Here is a 19,854-nt window from a genome sequence, read left to right on the forward strand (position 1 = left end):
GGTGATCTTAAGGTCCTTTCCAACCCTAACTGTTCTATGATTCTATGATTCTATGATTCTATGGACTGACAGTGGGTATATGGATGTCAAAAAAGCATGAGGCTGAAGTGATGAATGCTGGTCATGATCAGAACACAGAGGGGAGTTTTATCAGCCAGTCTGACATCCTCACTATCTATTCCCAGGTCTTACTGCTTCTCCAGAACAGGAAACTGTTTAGAAAGATGAGCCTTAGGCTGAGATAGAAGAAGAGAGTCAAAAAGTCCTCTACAGGGTTAAAGTTTTGTGTGGAACTGAGAGGGGCCCTAGTGACACTCATCCTCTGAAACAAGTCCACCTGAATCCAAATAAACAGTTTTGTTCAGACTTAACGGTGCTATAAAATCAGTGATTTCAACATCAGCGCTTCATAGTAATGATCGTTTTCTGCCTGACTGATGAGTAGGTTTTGTTTTTGTGGTTTATCTAGGCTGACTGTTCTTTGGAAGTGATGTGATGAGGCAAGTGAATAACACTTAAATTAAAGTTACTAGAATGAAATAAATCTCAGGAGTATGATTCAGACATTCACAACTCATTCGAGAACTTTTCCTGATGTCTGGCTCACTACAGAAGAACATTAGGACTTCTTTAAGCCTCCAGTCTTTGGAGTGGTTACTCATGTGCCTAGAACTAAGCACATGCTTGTTCCCATTAACTAAAGTCCACGCTCAAGATGAACTCTGTGCTTAAGTGTTGACTGGGCCCGTGGTCTTGCTGTGTAGTGCCTCTGTAGTGGTTTGGCAAAGTCTGTTGTAAGCATGTGATCACACCCTTGGAAAGCATGGCTTTGTGTCAGTTAATGACCCTCAGCCAGACCAGTGGCGTTCTGATACTGTATTAATTCATGGTGGTCACAATGATGTTTTCCTTTTGGCATGCCATTCAATGTGTGCACTTTGCCTCAGTGATACTGCTTCATGTTTAGGTTTTCAGACGTTGGGCCTGATGTCTTTCTGTACTGCTGAATGGGTGCCATCTTTTTTCAAAGCGACAAAGATTGTATTTTTTATTTTAACTATCAGCTTGTCTTTTTTCTCTGTGATATCTCACAGCTGCTTTTTAGATGCTGCCTGCCTTTTCTAAAAACAGTTTAATAAAAAAAATTCAGTATCTGTCTGTTATCTCCCCCTGCTATGCTGTTCTTAAAAAAAAAAAAAAAAAAAAAGGTCTTCACAACCTCTGAATGATACAAAACCTTTGAACAATTGCCTGTTGACTGACAAAGCAAAGTTAAAATAACTGAAGTTAAAATAACTTTGGAGTTCTAACCCTCTTTGGCAGTAGAAGAATGTATGTTCTGTCTCCATTTGTTGGCATGCTCTTGTCCAGTATGGATAAAAAAAATAAATTGAACATCTCTTATATTTTCTTAATTGTTAGCCGCTTGGAAAATTATGGGTCAGGTAAATTGATAACCCTGTAAGTATTATACAGTCCATGGTTCTTCTGTTACCTTTCATTAAACTGCTTCACATGCATGGTGACTCAGGCTGGCTGGTTCCACTGCTGCATTTTTCCATTGTCAAAAGTACAGAGGTTTTGGTCTCATCAGGGCTGCATGGCTTTACTTTGTTCTGCTAAACTGTTTGGATCTCCATGCTCCAAGACTGAATAACGCAAACTTCATTCATGGAAAATCAAACACTTTGTGTGCAGTTAGGGCGTCACTTGCCAGCTCATCAACATTCACTAATTTACCTCTTGCTTTTCACAGCTCCTCATGTTAGATACACCGATTAGACACTTAGTGTATGTGTATATGTTACTATTTTCTATATGGCACTATGTTCTGTGAATGTGTCAAAGCACATAATCTAAGAATCAATACATGCTCAATACAAGTGAAGAGCAGAATTGTTTGCTCGCAGTTTGAGTGCTGTTTTTCAGGGACTTTGATTCATGAGCTAAAATGGCTAACAAGGTTGCTGCTCCTGTCATACCCACAGGCCTGGGAAAGCTGACACTCTCGTGAAATAGCTGCATCTTAAGAGAACAGTGATTTAAGGGAAACCATCCCAGATTTTGTTTTGTCGAGAGAATGTTGTGCTGTAGCTTTGTGCTGTAAATAGCTTGTGAATCAGAAGCCTTGATTGGGGGCTGATTGCTGCTTTCTGCCATTAAAATGTATTTATGATACAAGGGAAGGTGAGTTGGGTATAAATGCTCCATTAGTATTTGTTTTGTTTTCTAAGTCATAGTTGCAGCCTTTAAAAATTGGCTTCTTCCTAGGTAAATAGTGCAGGTTAAATCAAAAAGATTTTTACTTCGACTAGTAGAAAGCTTTTGTGTTATTTGTCTGTAATCTCAAACTTGGATTTGGACTGAACTGTGGATTTTGCAAAGACAGAAGTGACAGTCAACTAGAACACATAAATAATTTCAGCTCAGATTTGAGGACTCCTGACCAAGGTGTAGTGACATGTTGGCTATATTGTGACAGAACCTTCTTATATGTGTTTGACTATAGAAGTCCTCTAATGTTTGAACTAAGATCATTCTGTAGGTTTGCTGTCTATAGTTAGGTTTTGAGTCTGCTTAACTTGCAAGCTTCAAAAGGCATTGGGATGTTTTGCCTCTAATGCTTGGAGTAACAGAAGAAACATATTTTCTTTTTCGTTCTCACGGTGAGTTTTGGAACTGACAAACAAACAGCAGTGCTTTTTGAAGCTGCGTATGATAAGCAAACAAAGGTAAGTTTCCTTTGCGAATAGGAACAAAGAGTTACTTGAAGCAGCTTTCAAGTTGCTAAAACTAATAATCTTGGTGTTTATAGGAGTAGTATTGCTATATGGAACAAAAAGTGGAATGCTGGTTGGTTTTAATCAAATGTAGATGGTTTATTTTTCTCAAAACATGTACTTCTGATGCAAAACATAGATATTTTGAGGGTAAAACTGAAAACTCCCATCTATTACACCAAAACCTCTTGGGAAGCAGATACTTATATTTGTATTAATTGGTAGAGACAGAGGATATTAGATTAAATTTGCCAGTTCATATGGGAATCATCTTGAAATTAGATGCTTCTAATAAAACAGGGCATCAAAGATATTACTCATAAAGTCATCTACTTTTTGTGAACTCTTCATTACTCTTCATGGGCTTTATGAATGTTGGGAGTTGATTGGTGTATTTAGCATTTTGCCCTAAAACCCCACTGCACTTGCTTGTATCTGAAGTTATGACAAGGAAAGAGAATTAGTATGTAAAACATAAAGCTAGAAAAAGTTGAAAGTTAAAGCTGGTGTTGTTTGTGAGGGTTGACTACAAAGTGGCACCTGTGTGGTTACTGATCTCTTCCTTGTGTGGAAAGCTCTAAAAGGAAGCTGACCTATTTGTAAAGATATACATTAGTTGCAGATGTTCAAGAAACTGCACCAGTAGACTTGCTTCAGGTCAGACTTATTTTAAGCTAACACTTGTTTGCAGTCTGTACCTCTGGGTGAAGTGTCTGGCAGGCATTGTCACTTGAATGCGCTATGACATATTACGTGACCCGTACTGCATGCCTTTGTTTATACTGTCGTGCTGCCACAAAACCAGACATTTCTTTCTTTTTTTCCCCCTTCTCTTCTCTAATATAGATTGGGGGGTGCTGCAGTCTTAATGTCTTTTCTATACGTGACAACAGATTATCTCGAATTCCTTCTGAAATTTCACAAGCCACTGAACTTCATGTCCTGGATGTTGCAGGAAATAGGTAAGAGATTTTTGTATTGTCATGCTCCTTTGCTGGATTTACTTAATTCTTTCTGGCCACAAAATAGATTACATCTAAGAATGATGCAATAAAAGAACAGTTATGACTTTTGTGTTGGTGTTACTGTCGAAATTGTCTTCAACAATCATATTGTTGAAGTAGTCTTCCCCCTTGGCCCAAAGTAGCGTAGTGTGTAGTCATGAGGACATTTGCTGGATTGCTTTGGCCCTGAGGAAAAAATAGGATGAAAAAAAAAAACCAGCTTTGGATTTGTGTATTTCTGAATTAAAACTGAGAATGTAGGTGATCTGGTAGAGTTTCAGGTGAAACTACCAGCCTTAATGTTAAGTAACACTAATATTAAGTGTCTTATCTTAGAGATACAGTGCAAGTAACAGATAATGCCACTTTAACCTTGTGGCTTCTCATGAATCTTAGTTGATATGCTTCACACATCAAAATGCAAAAAAGTAGTGGATTGAAGCATAAATCAGCAAATTAGTTCATTGCTTAGTAGGAAGTTAACTGGGGGCGGGGGGGAAAGGCGAATGGTATCTCATCTATGCAATGTAATTGTCTCATAGGCACTTACATATTTCTGTTCTGGCAATTGTTTATAGTCAAGGCTCTACAGAATAAGCAGCTGTCTGCCTTCCAGGGCATTTTACTGCAGTAGTAAAACCTCAGCATTGTTTTATCTGTTATTCACAGCTACAAAGAATTATGATATAAAGTTAAGTTGCAGATTCTTTTTGAAAGAATGGAGTAGTAGGAGTTGATGACTACTGCGATGTCTTCTGTTAGAGTCATTAATCTTAATCCTCTTTATTCCAACTCCAGGGATATATATATACACACTTAAATGTCAATTTTGCGACCATCCATTAAACCTCCTAGAGATTTCTCTGACTCTTTTCCTTCTCTTTTTTTGAACTAGGCTGACGTATCTTCCCATCTCTCTGACTACCTTAAAGCTGAAGGCTTTGTGGTTGTCTGATAACCAGTCCCAACCTTTGCTGACGTTTCAGACTGACACAGACCCTGAAACAGGAGAAAAGATTTTAACATGTGTATTACTTCCTCAAATGCCTTCTGAGCCTGGTTGCCAAGGTGAGTGCCTAGAGTCAGTTTTTCATTACATATAGAAGTACTACTTCTTTGTTTACTGAGTTGTCTGTTCCAAAAAGGTTTGTAAAATATGCATAAGCTCAGATGAGCAAAGTAACAAAGCTCTGGTTGAATTTTCACTTTCAAACTTTTTTTTTAATTATTAGTAGTTTTCAGAAGGCTGTGAATGTTACTGAAAATACAGTAACACCAGCTACCATAAATAAAATACAGGCCTGGAAGAACACTTAATCATATTATTCTGAGGCTTGCCAGTGGGCCAGGTAGTGGTGTCCATGTTTATGTACATTGATTATACCTCTTAAATGCATAGTTATGTAGTGAAATTGGTGGCTTTCCATCTACAATCCCTTTAGTACAAAAATAATTGCATAGCTAGTAATAATCATAGTGTCATAGGATGATTTGGGTTGAAAGGGACTTTAAAGATTATCTAGTTCGAAACCCCCTGCCATAGGCAGGGACACCTTCCATTAGACCAGGTTGCTGAAAGCCCTGTCCAACCTGGACTTGAACACTTGAACACAATAAGTAGTAGACATTTTACTTTTTACAAAGCTAATTTTCTTTCAAGCAAAGATTCTTTACAGTAACTTTGTTATAGTCTTCAACAAGTGTAGAATTGCAGTGTAAGTTGCTTTTACCTTTTGTGCCGAAACCTGCATCTCTGCCAGATGGAACCATAAACTCTTTTTCACTGTTGGCTGGGTTGCTGCTTCAATAACTTCTGGATGTTTTTTGTCCTCAAGGTTTTATAGCTATGTGTGAACATTCAGGGGGATTCATCTGAGCTAATATTTAAACTTTGACTGTAACCACTGGAGAGTAATTTGTCCCATCCAAGAATAGACTTAAAAGAAATCATGTGGATTCTTCTGCGCTGAGTACAAGGGGGCCTGAGGAGAAAACCTCAGCTGTAGGTATCTGTATTATAGGTACCCAAACGTACCTAGATTAGTTCTACTCTTTCAGTACTATGCAGCTGGAGCAAATAGAAACCATTAAAGCAGTAGAATTGTAGAAGTGGCTGGTTCGTGCCTGCTTCTGAATTTTAAGAATACAAATTACGTTCAAAACCAAATTAACTCCTTTAGATTTCGAGAAGATTAAACTAGTTCAAGAAGAGTAACTGAGGTAGACTAACTTTCTCTAAAAGCCCCACTACTAGAAATTAGATTTTGTGCTCTCCAGATGAATCTCATGGCTTCAAGGGTAGAAGGCTCAGAATTAAGATTGTAGAATGTGTATGCCTCGCAATTCTAAAAGGATGAGATCACTAAAAGCAATGAACCACTTGAAGAGCTGGTAATGTGGCAGCCATGATGCAGAAAAAAAGCATGTATAGTGGCAAGTATATGAAATTATATAATCAGTACTCTAAAGCTACCACAAACCTGAAACAGTCCAAGCACAGAAATTTCTCATTTATACATAAAGTATTTATTGTGTGTGCTTGGCAACAGAAAATCAATGCAAGTTCTGTTTTCTATGAAAGAAAAACAAAAAGTAGAAATAGACAATTGTAAATCTCACATGATTGGTTGGATATTGCAGTTATTAACAGTATAGCATGTAGATGTTTTAGACTTGCTGTGAATCTTTAGTTATGTTTTGCTGTTCTGACAGATAACCTACCACGATGTGGGGCACTGGAGAGTTTGGTAAATGAAATGTCAGATGAAACATGGAATGAGCGGGCAGTGAATAGAGTCAGTGCAATTCGCTTTTTAGAAGATGAAAAAGATGAAGATGATAATGAGATGGTATGTTTTTCAAATCTTTGGATACCTGCAGACACTGTGACTTTAATGCAATGTTGTAAAAAGTACCTGAGCTCTCTTGCTGTGTAAATATTTCAGATGTGACTGCATGCTTTTGTGGATGTTTGTAGCAGATGTTGACTACCAAAACTTTTCATATTGACTTAAAGTGCTTTTTTTCTTTTTTCTTTTTTTTTTTTTTATTTTTTTTTCTCATTCTGCTTGGAATATAACTTTTATGTTCTGATGAAGGACAGTCTTTGTTTTGCTTTGTTTTCCTGTGTCTGCTCAGGATATTTTCTTTCCAGAAACGAGATAGGATCTTTCTTTGCATCTGTGAAAGTTTACTGCCTCAAAGTATATAGGATTTAATTTAGGATTCCAGCTCTCTGGCATGTGTCTCCATTAAGTTTTCCATTGTTTGTCTCTATAATTTCTATTTACAATCTCATACTTTCTCTTTATTTCTTCTTCTTTCTTTTTTTTTTTTTTTTTTTCCCCTCCTCCATTTGCATTGAAACAACCATAGTATCCATGAACGGCAAGAACACTGCTCATTAGTTTCCTGCTTAAAGGATGTGGGAACATCTGTCACTGTACTTATAAGACCTCTCTGTTATATTGGGCTCTGCATGTCCTGAAGATCAAAATGCAATATGATCTTTAGCTTTACTAACTTTCATTAACAATTAAAACTCTTTGTAAAGACTAAGACTGCCTCAGTCAGGTAGATTTTCAGTGAGCTTCTCTGATGCTCTAAAAACTTGCTTGTGGTCCTCGCTAGAGCTCAGCTTGAGATACTTCATGGCACTGTCTGGATTGTAGCACACTAGAAACATGGTCTTACATTAAAAAGTGACTATAAAAATTCTTAGCAGGGAAATGAACATTAAGTTTTCAAGTAGGATGGTTGCAGAAACTAAATGTCTGTGACAAGCATGGCTCATAGACTGACTGTTAAGGGAGTTCAGAATGATGCTTCTTAACAACTGTGCCAACCTTAGAATGTCCATATAATAACAAGGGCTCAGGTGTTAATGATAACTGCTTTAAGTCATGGTATTATAACCTGACATGAGGCAAGAACCTTTCTAGGAGAAAAATAAGTCTATGATCCTAATGGGGAGGAGAAGGGGCAGATTTCTGAAGTATTCTTGACCAATACACTCATGGGTCATCAGTTCTGCTGTAATATGCACAGTTCAGGTGTATACCACTGCAAAGTTAATTGCATGTATATATGTATTATGCTAATGCATACTTGTGCAATTATTCTTGGTATTCTATTGGTCTCTAATCTGGATGCTAACTGGGGTTTTCCTAAATTTTATTTCCCTTGTAAAGGCTTCAGCACAGTGATGTTAGATGTTCTTGTGTCTAGGATGGCAGGGAAATGCCCCCTCTTCTTCCTTTCAAGATATTTGTTCTCAGTTGACAAGAGAACCAAACTATGTGGTGGGGCTGGAAGGCATACATGTATTTGACACTATAGGGATCTTGTGGGATTCTTTCAAAACCAGCTGAATGGTTTTTGATTGAAATGTGATCTTAAATCACTTGGATGGGTTTTGGTGGAAAAAAAAATAGAAATCCCAACTATATTTATGAAAGAATCTTCACTTCATAACTTGTAATTGTAGTTCACTTGAGTAGCTTTCAGATTAGTAGGTCAAGAGAGGAAAAAAATTGCTCTAGATAGATAGTTCTTAAACCCTCTTTTGCTGTCTTCATAAACAAGCAGCTATAAAAATAATGTTCAGCAGAGAGCGTGGTAGTTCAAAAAAGAAAAAGGGGTAAAAAAATTAAAAAATCAATACCTAGTATTTGGTATGTGAATGCTAAAGCCTTGAAAGTGTATGTTGTTTTTCAAAGAGACAAAGGCAAAACCACTTATTGCGCTGTTTATTTTTAGAGAACACTTCTAAGGCGAGCCACTCCACACCCTGGAGAATTAAAGAACATGAAAAAGACAGTGGAGAATTTACGGAATGATATGAATGCTGCTAAAGGACTGGATTCAAACAAAAACGAGGTCAATAATGCCATTGACAGAGTGACCACTTCTGTGTAGCGTTTCATCTCCAGGTTTTACCTCCTGTGTCTTCCCCTGCTGTTGAAATGTTCCTGTCGTCTTCTGGGACTTCACTGAGCCCCTTTTTGTTTTTAACCAGAACCTGATTCATCGTCTCCATACATGTGAAAAGTGCTGCCCACTGGAAGAAAGTGCCTTATTTCATCCAGGCAGTGAACCAATAATTTCCAAATCAATATTGTAATTTTAATAGTGCTAGGCTTTTTAAAGTATAATACACTACTGTATGCAGAATACAATATTTTTGTCTTAAACACAGGGGAAATAATGCTTTTCTTTTCCAGAGTGCTGGGATATCTTTTTTTTTCCAGTGGCTGGATGTGCTGGTGAGAAATATAGTTTTGTGGAAAATTGATACACTTTTTTATTTTTTTGGCAGCTCAGATGGTGTAAATTTTAAATTTTTGTATAGGACTTTCATAACAAGATGATGTATTTCATTTTTAAGAGAAAATTTATCTTGAGCGGTACATATTTTAGTATTTGTGGAAGAGAACAAGTTTCATGGACAACTGTATTCATTCATGTGGACCACCCATTGTGCCTTATTGTGTCTTGTATGTCATATTAGTCTCAAATATACCAATTCTTGAGGAAAGTGAGTAGATATAAAATTGGTCTCCTGTTTTAGATACGTTTTTCAGACCATAATTTGTTGGGATTTTTACAGCAGAGAATTTATGTTTATATCATGGGATTTTAGGTTGTGAAGCACAGTTGTTATCTTTGTTGTAAACAGGATTGAGATTAAAATGACCAAACTGCTATTGTTTATTACATAATGCACTCACACTTTAACTTAGTTGTAATAAAACATCTTGGTTTGGATGCCGTGTTGCATTGCAGTCACTAGAAATTCATGCTTCCATTGTTTTTTTTAAATGTGCCATCTGTAAAATAACTTGAAAAACAGCACAATAGACTTTCAGAAGCACAGTATGAAACTAGTTTTATGTATTACACAGGAAAGCATGATTCTTTAAAGTGCTTTGTGGTTTTATATAAATACATAAAACCATAATAAAAAAAAAATCTTTGAAAGCTTCAGTAGATTTATTGTATCACTAAAATAGCAATTAAAGAATGTATGAATTAATACTGGAATTTACGGTCATTGTTACTGTATTGCACTTCCAGTGGTCCAATGCTGATTTCAAGTTCTTATTAAATCTGTGGTTTCCGGTTTGTTTATAAAGGTAAGTATTAACTGAGTTCAAGAGTTGAATTCAGTAAATAACAATTTGCAAAGGGCTGATAAAGATTGATTTTGGTGTCTCTGGGTTCTGTTTGTGCCATGAGCTAACAAAGACCACTAACTTGTTCAGACTTGAGCAGCCTGAGGTAGGAGCAAAGATTTGACATATTTGGTGTGAACTAATGCAGTGAACCCAAATTTGAACCTGACACTTCATCTATGGCGAAGTACGTCCCTTGTTCTGCTGAACTTTTCTTCCAGTAAGGATTGGTTATATGAGGGTTACTGGGAGATGACAGGAAATGAGATCAGGGAAGTCATAGTAACTTCTGTGTTTAAAATAATAACTGAAATATTTGGTAATTTTTGTAATTTAACTTTATAAATTTTGATTTGAAGCTTTTACAAAAGTCACTGCTTGCTTTATGATACCGAGCAAGTAGGTACTGCAAGCCATCTGTAAATACTCAAATCTAACCTGGCAAAATACCTTTATTTTTATCGTTCTTCCCATCCCAAAAATTCAAGGCATTGTCCCTTTGCAGGTGGTGCTGCAGGTTTATAGGTGTTAGGTTAGTTGAGAGGTAGTAGAGTTTCATTCCTCCCAAGGCAGAGTTCTCCCAGTTGTTCTTGGTAAGCTAGTGTTAAAATAAAAACAGAAAGAAAATGAGGTTTTGGTATAGCTGACCCCAACCTTGGGTAGAATTTTCTTTTTAAAGTACTTACTGGAACTGACAAAGCAAAAGTTTAAAAATGTAGGAAACTCTGTACCCAGAGTCCAAGTAAACATTGGCAAACCCATTTGAGATGAAAATGAGTTCCTAAAAAAGACAGACCAAAGCCAAAGGCAGCAAGACTCTGTGCTCTGTGATGCCAGGTTTTTATTTGGAGGCTGTGGTTTGTTTTGTTTTTAGCATCTGCTGCAGATATAAATGGGAGAGCTCCAGCAGCACGATGAAATGAATATGTAAAGCCTGGATGTGGGCCTTGCCTAACATGCCACCAGATGAAAACAATTAACTGCCCATGTGCACCTACTCTCTCCTGGTAAAGTCAAAACAAGAAGTAAATCTTGTTACAGCTCTGGGGTAGGTGTTTTCTCAAGTAGGCAGTTGTATATTCCTTCAGGCCTGTGGAGACTGCACTGCAGCCCAGAAAGCCCCAAGCCTAGCCAGAAGTCAGGCAATACTTGCTGCATCGGCTTTGACATGAAGTAACTGGTCAGCAGCCTTTTTTTTTTTTTTTCTTCCTTTTTTCTTTGTAAATAGTAGAAGGAATACTTGGTTTGGTTTCTCTGGCTGCTGAGAAATGGGTGAGCCAGGCTTATTGCCTTCATCTAGGACAGTTTCACGTTCCTTCCACCTAACATGGCTGGTATTGTCTGCTTGCGGTTATCTCAGCCAAAGACAGGTGGTATGAATTGCTTATTGAAGGTATTTGCCTCCATTCATTTGTAAAACAAAATAAATTGAGCTCAGACTGGAATCCAATAGTTGCTTGATGGGGGGGTTAGAGAAGCTGAAGTCCATCGTCAGAATATTCTTGCTGCTATCCCAACAGGAATGTTGGGGGTCCTTGCTTTTCACTGCCGTCTGTCTTCACTTAGTAAATCTGTGTAGTGAAAGTCTGGATTTTCATTATGGTTTTTTTTTTTTTGGTGAGTATCTGGGTGATCTGAAAGAGTAGGTGTATTTTTCAGTTTTCTACATGAGCACTGTATAGTGCTGTATCTTCTTTATCTCTTCTGTTTATGCCTTTTGAGTGAGGCAATCTGAGATTCTGCTCTGCTGCAGGTAGCTCAGCAGTATATACAGCAGGGTGTTTGAGTCTGGCAGTAAGTGCATTTTTCCAGGCTGGTGAAAACTTTAGGTATGACAACAGCTGCTGGCAGTGTGGAATAATAGCACGTGAACTGCCATTTGTTTTCAGGGTTGAAAGTTCCAAGTGGCTTCTCTTTCTGTCCCCCAAATCCTAAACGTTTGTTTCACAGCAGCTTTATCATGAAGGAGTGACTTGTATGTCATTCCACACAGTAGCCTGGACCCCAGCAATCCCTCTGATCTCTCAAATGCCATTTTATAAAGTGGTTTGGGTACACTTGTCCTCGAAACAGTGTTGATAGAATTCCAGCCAGCTTCAACTGTATTCTGTAGCCAGAAAAATCTGATGATGTTTGTTATGCTAAAGCAGTGTTTGTCCTTGAAAGCATGAGCCCTCCCTTGCCTGGCTCTGCCTTATTTCTCTTGATAATGCTTTGAAGGAGCCTGTGTAGTAAATATAATTTGTATGCTTAACTTTTTTCTTCTCTCTCTTTAAGTGTCTATTTTTTCAATTGCTCTCTAAGTCTTTTGGGAGGTGAGTTTAATGCAAGGGAAGAAACACTACAAAATTTGCACACTGCTTTATTAAACAGGTAACCAGGGAAAACCAATTAAATGCACTCCACCATAGTCATGGAGTGGATTTAATATTAACCTGTCAGTTACTGCATGTGAGTTCTCTTTATTGAAAGTCATGATTCCATAGTCTTACAAGAGCAGAAAGAGCTCCCAACCAAACAACATTTTCTTGCTACCATTGTTAGTGTAGTTAGTGTAGCCACAAATTTTTCCATTCCCTGTGTTGCTCCAGGCTTTTCCCGCAGCTTCCGTGTAATTCATGTGTCGAGATTATTTTTCTGGCTTACATTCCATATTTTTGATAATCAGTGTATTGTGGGAAAGTGCATACTGGAAACTTGCATAACACTGTCCTTTCTAGCAAATGACTTGTTTGTGTCCAGGACAAGCTGATCAGCATGCTTCTTGTCAAATACTGGTGCTTTAGTAGTGCTGGGTGAACTGTTGTTGGCTGCTTAGCTACTTAGCAGGTTTCACTACTTGCTGCTTTTGAATGAATGAATTCAGCTTTTGAGTGGAGAGTAATGATACCAGGAATTTAATTTTTTTTAAAGCATATTCTTTAGTATATCAGTTTATCCTGTTCTAGTTCACTGTAGGCGTCTACCTCCCACTGAGACTGAAGCACAGCAGTTGTCAGAAATGTCTAGACCTTTTGTTAAGGAGAATTCACTGCTGTTCTTTACCTTTACTCTGGAAGATAAAATTACTTTAGGTTTTCAACTGACTTGATAAGAGTGCTTCCCCTCTTCAGTTTTCATCAAACACACAAATCTGTTACCGTGCTTAGGTTGCTGTCAGAGAAGATGACAAAAGCTGACTGGTCTTGGCTGTCAATAAATGTTTTGGGTGTTCCCTTCCTCCTGAACCAGTTGTATTTTTTTTTCCAGAGGGACAGTGCCTTCCTCTTTCATTCTGAAGTCAGGAATATAAACAGTATTCAACCATCTTAATGAAAAATCTGAGATTTCTCAAAGTGGAAAAGCAGGTACCTGGTTTAAGGAGAGCTCTGTGGGATGCTTGGCAGGAGCTATCTTGCCTCCTCTTCTGGCGGATGTTGGAGACTCTATGTGTTTTATTGCCTCTTCTATGGTTCTTGTGGCAATAGGGTGGCCAGTTGTGGGTTCTGCCACAGCAGAGGGATTTGAGAAGTTCAGTGCACGTGGCTGGACCGTGCCTTGTACTAACTTCAGGAGCAAGGGTTAGTGGCAGTCTAGTTCTGAATCTGTAACTTCTTCAGGGTGGGCCTCTTAACACTGGTGGTGTTAGTCTGTGACATATTAAGAAGTAGCTTATCTTTATAGAGAAGTCCTCTCTCAAAAAGTACAGCATCAGTATTGTCTGTGGGAAAACTGTGGCTCTGCAGTGATGTTTCAAATCTCCCTTGCTGTTAATACTGGGAAGTAGACATCTGATGTCCAGTAACCTTTGACATTTTTTGACTGTGCTCATCTGCTTCTGGATAATATTGTCTTGACTGAAATCTCTGGATGTGCAGCTGGAGGCATGGTAACAGCCATACCCCAAATGCTAGCAGTGCTCACCGCAGTGGCCATACACAAAGAGCAACACCCACTGCAGTAGACAGGTACTGACTGTGGTAGCTCTCCTCAAAATCCACAGGTGAGCACACAGCTTGCAAATACCATCAAAGCATCAGCGGCTTGAATTTCAGTTTGCAAGTATCCCCAGAATAATGTGAAGACAGGACTTGACTTGGAAGGTTTATGTTGAACTAAAACTGTTGTCTTTTAGTCCTAAAGCAAACTTGAGCAAATTATGGGACTATGCCACTGATACAAGCAGTTTGATTCTGTGATCTCTCCCAATAACTTGCCAGTTTTACCTAAATAAATGGGCTGTATTAAACTGTTTTGAAGTAGCTGAAACAATTTTCTTGTGTTTCTGGAAAACTAAATGATTATATGAATTTCTCTAGAGTTGGTAGATGACATCATTGACTTCCACTAAGCAACTTAAAACCAAAACAAAATCTAAAATAACCAACAAAAAGAATGACTTTGAATATTGCTGATGATTTCTTTCCATTCAAAAGGGGAGAAAACTGCAAGTCTGAAGAGCATTTGTATAATGGATGTTTTTAGGATAACCTACAGCTTTTTTTTTAAAAATGGTATCTTCAGGAAATTAAAAAATCTTATCTGGCTAGTTAATACTTGAACATCTAAATTTAAAATTGTCATATATTTACTGCTAGCAAAGTTCCCCTGTGGAAGGCATTTTTTATGTTGCTTCTCTACAACAAAAGCATATTCGAGGCTGCCTTGGTTGCAGCAGCACTTTGTTTAGCTTTCATTCTCATTTCATGTGAATCACACAAAGCTCTTTTGGGGACAGCATTTTGTACTTTAAAAAGGGAATGAGTCTGAAATAGTTTTCAATTAGTAGAATTGTGTTATGTATATTTTTACTTAAAAGGAAAAGTGTTTATGTTCTAGGAAATACATTTTTAAAGATGTTTTCTTAACCATATTTACTAATTAAGCTATTTAAGCAATTTTTATTTTTTTTAACATAAAAATAGATGATAATGTACATTTGGGGTTTTAAGTTGAATTACAGTAGCAGGTGTATTGCTGTTGAAATATTCTAGGTAACTGAAAGCTCTGGCTTCTGCTTGCTGATGGTGACCAGGTTGTTGCTGTAAGCAGGGTGTTTCATTGTCATGGTATGGTTTCAGTATGGTACTTCAGAAATGTGGGTGGCTTTCATGTCTTGGCTTTTATTATTAGGGTGTTTTGGATTCTTTTTCATTTGGTAGAATGATTTAGGGTGTTATACAGCATTTGTACACCTTTGTTGCCTGGGGGAAACTCATTCTCTACAGGATTTATTAGTGAGATCTTATCAGAATAGACACCTTGTACTTTATGAGAACCATTTGTCCTTTTAACATACAGGGGTATGCTACAGATGAGTGTATATATATTCTAAAGTGATTGCCTTTGAAAACATGACAAACGTATTGAAAGGAGGCAAAAAGGAAGCCCACCTAATTTGCTGGTGAAATATTGAAGGAAAACGATCTGTCTCCAGCCAGTTGGTATCATTACTAATGAAGGGGGATGAAAAATGTATTTCCATGGAATGTAACAACTGCTAACCACAATAAATAGTTTTTCCCTCCAAGCACTTCTGCACTTAGAAAACATCAGAGTTACACAGTCCGAACACCCATGAAGCTTGAAGTCCTAAATAATGAATTTGCCTTCTTTCTTTGTTTTATTCCAAATATTTTTACGAGATTGTAAACCTATGTGCCTCACTCTGTGTTTGCTACTGATGACTTAGAACATTGACCTTTTTAATCTGTTTGGGTCTCGGCTTCCCCATGTATAAAACACAAGAGGAAATGTCCTCCCTTACGTGGGTAGTAAGAAGACCAATTATCTGTAAAATTCTGTAAGGAGAACTGGTTTTTCTCTTTTAATATTAGGATATTTGCCAATAGCCTATTTTGTCTCATAGTCCTATAGTATTTAACGTAAATTGAGTTTTGTTAGTTTTATTTTTGGAGTACAAATCTACTATCTGTTAGCTGAACTGGAGGAATTTCCACCCTCAGAAGTGATGGCAGCTTATTGACCATGTAACACAATTTTCATTAATACATCAGAGTAAGGAGTTCTTTTTGGAAGGGAAAACAAAATCCAGTTAAAAAAAAAAATCAGACTGAGTGGTCGCTTTGCATTAAAGCACAGCAAACAGAGCTGTGCCTTCCATCTCTTCCTTGTAGCAAACTCTGAGTGTGACTGGCCTCACTAAGAACCTGCAGCATTGTGTATCACTTCTCAGCTTTACCAAAAAGGGTGAGAAGAGCCAGCTATGGTGTAACACCCTGGCAGTCAGTGGGTCCAGCGACAGCATCCCTGGCATTCTCTGTTCCTCACCTTATATTGCTATATTCTTATTTCCATCCACATCTCCCTCCCCCTTCTCTTTCATCAAAAAAGATGGAGTTGTAAAAAAATTAATGAGGATTAAGGTTTGTTTTTAAAGTAACTTTAGCCTTTGCTCACAGCAGCAACATTCATTGGCTCTGTTTCTCCATTTTATTTCTTGAAAGCATAATCCATGGGGTGTATTGCTTACAAGTATGTGCAAATGTAAAGGCACTTCTGGTTGTTCCACTCAATCTTTTGTCATTGATCTATCAAACTTCTTTCCATAAAGATAATGCCATCCATGTTACTGCATAGACCTAGTGAAAATGTGAACAGCTCTTATCCAGAATTGTCATTTGTTCCTATTTCATTTTAAAGTGCCGTAGATCAAGAATATTGAAGACTAAAACCTCTTAGGTTATAGAAGGTGGGAGGTGTAAAGCAAATACTGAATTTCCCTTATAGCTGTATGTCGTCATGAGGAAAGGTATTCTCTGTAGAGAGAAGACAGGCAGGGAGCAGGAGTGCCCTTCAGCTCTGTATTCCCAGCTCAGCTGCATGGGACATAGGGAAGAAAAATCTACTGATGGACGTCAGTTTGCCCCTTGTGTATGGGAGGCTACCACAGAAATTGAATGTATGCTTAGGGTGGTGAAGTGATTGTCAGCATAAGCTTAATATGAAATCTGTATCTGTTACCTTGAGAGAATAGTCTTTTACTGGTCTTAAAGAATTTGGCAGACTGAGTTTGAGAAGCTGTTGTTTAGGGTTAGGGATCGGGGTCAAACAAGGATAAGACATTCCATCAGAAGAAGTTAAATGCTCCACTGTACCTGTGTTTATTTTTAGAGTGAGATTGCTTTATGACTTCCTAATGAGCTTAAAAGTTGACAAGGAATTAAACTGTCTCTGGAAATACCCTGAACACTGGGAGATGTCACATTAGCTATTCTGAAATAAAACAGACCAAAACAATAGCAAACAGTTTCAACCAGAATGCTATTTACCTATCTGATTAGAATTGGCATCCACCTAGTTAATATTCATAGGAAAAAAAGCTTCCCTATATTCAAGGCAAGCATAAAGAAATACTAGGAGATGTCCTGCCTTGCATTTTGATTTATCAGGAGGAATGGAAGCTACTACCGTGATCACTGATGTTCAGTTGATGAACTAAGTTGACAGCTATCTTGAGTGTCCTGAGCAATGTGGTTTAGAATAACCAGAAATACCACCTATTTATCATCAAACAGTGGTATCGCTGAGTGTCAGTGCAGTTCTAAATGTGGTTTAACAGCAAATTTCATATAGAGGCCAATTGTACATTCTATGTACAATGCAAATACTCCTTTCTTGGGGCTATGATCTTTTCAAGACTCACAGAAAGGTCTGTAATCTTTCTTTTCCAATGCGACTCTGAGATATTTTCCTTGTCCATGTCCTAGTCTTTTCAGGCATCCTAAAACCAAAAGCAAATGAAGAATCCCAAGGGGAGCTCCTTTGACAATTCAAGGTGAATCAGTATGTCCAGCATAGACAGTCTTGTCCTTTCTCCTTTTCACAGAATCACAGAGTGGTTGGGGTTGGGAGGGTCCTCTGGAGATCATCTAGTCCAACTGCCCTGCTAAAGCAGGGTCACCTAAAGCAGGTTGCATGGGATTGTGTCCAGGCAGGTTTTGAGTCTCTCCAGAGGAAGAAACTCCACAACTTCTCTGGGCAGCCTGTTCCAGTGCTCTGTCACGCTCAAAGTAAAGAAGTTCTTCCTTGTAGTCAGGTAGAACTTCCTGCATTTCAGTTTGCGTGTGTTGCCTCTCATCCTGTCACTGGGCAACACTGAAAAGAATCTGGCCCCATCCTTTTGATGCCTGCCCTTAAGATGTTTGTATGCGTTGTTAAGTTCCCATCTCAGTCACCTCCAGGCTAAGCAGGCCCAGCTCTCCCTTTCCTCAATAAGACAGATGCATTCCACACCTAATATCTTCACAGCCCTCTCCTGGACCCTCTCCAGTAGTTCCTTGTCTTTCTTGAATGAGTGAGCCCAGAACTGGACACGGTGCTTCAGATGCAGCTTCACCAGGGCAGAGTAGAAGAGGAGGAAAACCTCCCTTGACCTGCTGGCCACATTCTTCCTCATGCACCCCAGGATACCACTGGCCACCTTGGCCACAAAGGCACATTGCTGGCTCATGGTTTACTTGTTGTTCACCAGGACTCCAGGCCCTTCTCTGCAGAGCTTCTTTCCAGCAGATCAACCCCTAACCTGTACTCGTGCATGGGGTTATTCTTTCCCAGGGACAGGACCCTGCACTTGCCTTTGTTGAACTTCATGAGGTTAGCCTGTTCAGGTATTGCTGAATGACAGCACAGCTTTCTGGTATGTCAGCCATCCCTCCCAGTTTTGTATCATCAGCAAGCTTGCTGAGAGCACATTCTGTCCCTTCACCCAGGTCATTGATGACTAGGTTGAACAAGACTGCATCCAGTACTGACCCCTGAGGAACATAGTTAGCTACTGGCTTCCACCTAGACTCTGTGCTGCTGATTGCAAACCTCTCACTATCCACTCATCTAACCTGAGCTTACCTATGAGGATGTTATGTAAGAGAGTGCCAAAAGCCTTGCTGAAGTCAAGCTAGACAACATCCACCACTCTCCCCTCATCTACCTAGCCAGTCATTCCATCATAGAAAGCTATCATCAGGTTGGTTAAGCATGATTTCCCCTTGATGAATCCATGCTCCTGATAACTTTCTTTTCCTCCACGTGTTAGAGATCACATCCAGGATGAGCTGTCCTACCACCTTTCCAGGGATGGAGGTGAGGCCTGCAGTTTCCTGGGTCCCCCTTCTTGCCCTTTTTGAGAACTGGAGTGACACTGGCTTTTCTCTAGTCTTTAGGCATCTCTCCTGTTCTCCATGGCCTTTCAAAGATGATGGAGGATGGCTTAGTATCTGCCAGCTCCCTCAGCACTAGTATGTGCATCCCACCAGGGCCCATGTGTCTGTGAGTGTCAGATTTGCCTAAATGGTCTCTAACCCAAACCTCCTTGACCAAGGTAAAGTCTTCTTTCTCCAGACTTTTTCTCTTGCCTTCAGGTTCTGGGATTCTTGAGGGCTGGCTTTAGCAGTAGAGACTGAAGCAGAGAAGGCATTTAATAAGTATTTAGTCTGTATCCTCCATTAACAGGTCACCCACATCATTCAGCAGTGAGCCCATGTTTTCCCTTATCTTCCTTTTACTACTGATGTGCTTGAAGAAGCCCTTCTTCTTGTTAACATCTTTTGCCAGATTTAATTTCAAATGGACCTTAGCCTTTTCAGCATTCCTGTATTTTCTTTCTCAACCTTAGATCTAATAGACATGGTGACATCAAGGTGCTGATAACAGCAAGAAATCTGTGTGTGTGTGAACATAACCATTCTTCATTAAAGGGGAAAATGGGAGCTAAGTAAGTGTTAAATTTGAATTAAATATCTGTTTAAACAATGCGAAAGTCACTGTGTGCTGCTGATTGCTCCACCATAAACTTGTTGGGTTTTTTTCATTAGGTTGTGTTCTCCATCATTCTGCCTCTTTGGAGCATATGCATTAATCATAGAATCGTTAGAGTTGGAAAGTACCTTAAGATCATCT

At 38.7% G+C, this 19,854-nt stretch overlaps 1 protein-coding gene across 1 annotated transcript in view; it reads left to right on the plus strand.

Annotated features, from left to right (window-relative positions):
• Positions 1-8,714, plus strand: part of LRRC1 (leucine rich repeat containing 1) — a gene marked incomplete at its 5' end in the record, with an annotated part of 23,177 nt that extends 14,463 nt beyond the window's left edge. Inside the window, 4 exons of the mRNA XM_010020730.1 lie at positions 3,627-3,742; positions 4,680-4,852; positions 6,497-6,633; positions 8,543-8,714. Of these exons, the coding sequence (XP_010019032.1) occupies positions 3,627-3,742; positions 4,680-4,852; positions 6,497-6,633; positions 8,543-8,701 (585 nt within the window). The remainder of the gene's footprint in view (positions 1-3,626; positions 3,743-4,679; positions 4,853-6,496; positions 6,634-8,542) is intronic.
• Positions 8,715-19,854: the final 11,140 nt, after the last annotated feature.

This window comes from Nestor notabilis, unplaced genomic scaffold, assembly GCF_000696875.1.
Source record: "Nestor notabilis isolate BGI_N333 unplaced genomic scaffold, ASM69687v1 scaffold29128, whole genome shotgun sequence".
Taxonomy (NCBI): Eukaryota; Metazoa; Chordata; class Aves; order Psittaciformes; family Psittacidae; genus Nestor; species Nestor notabilis.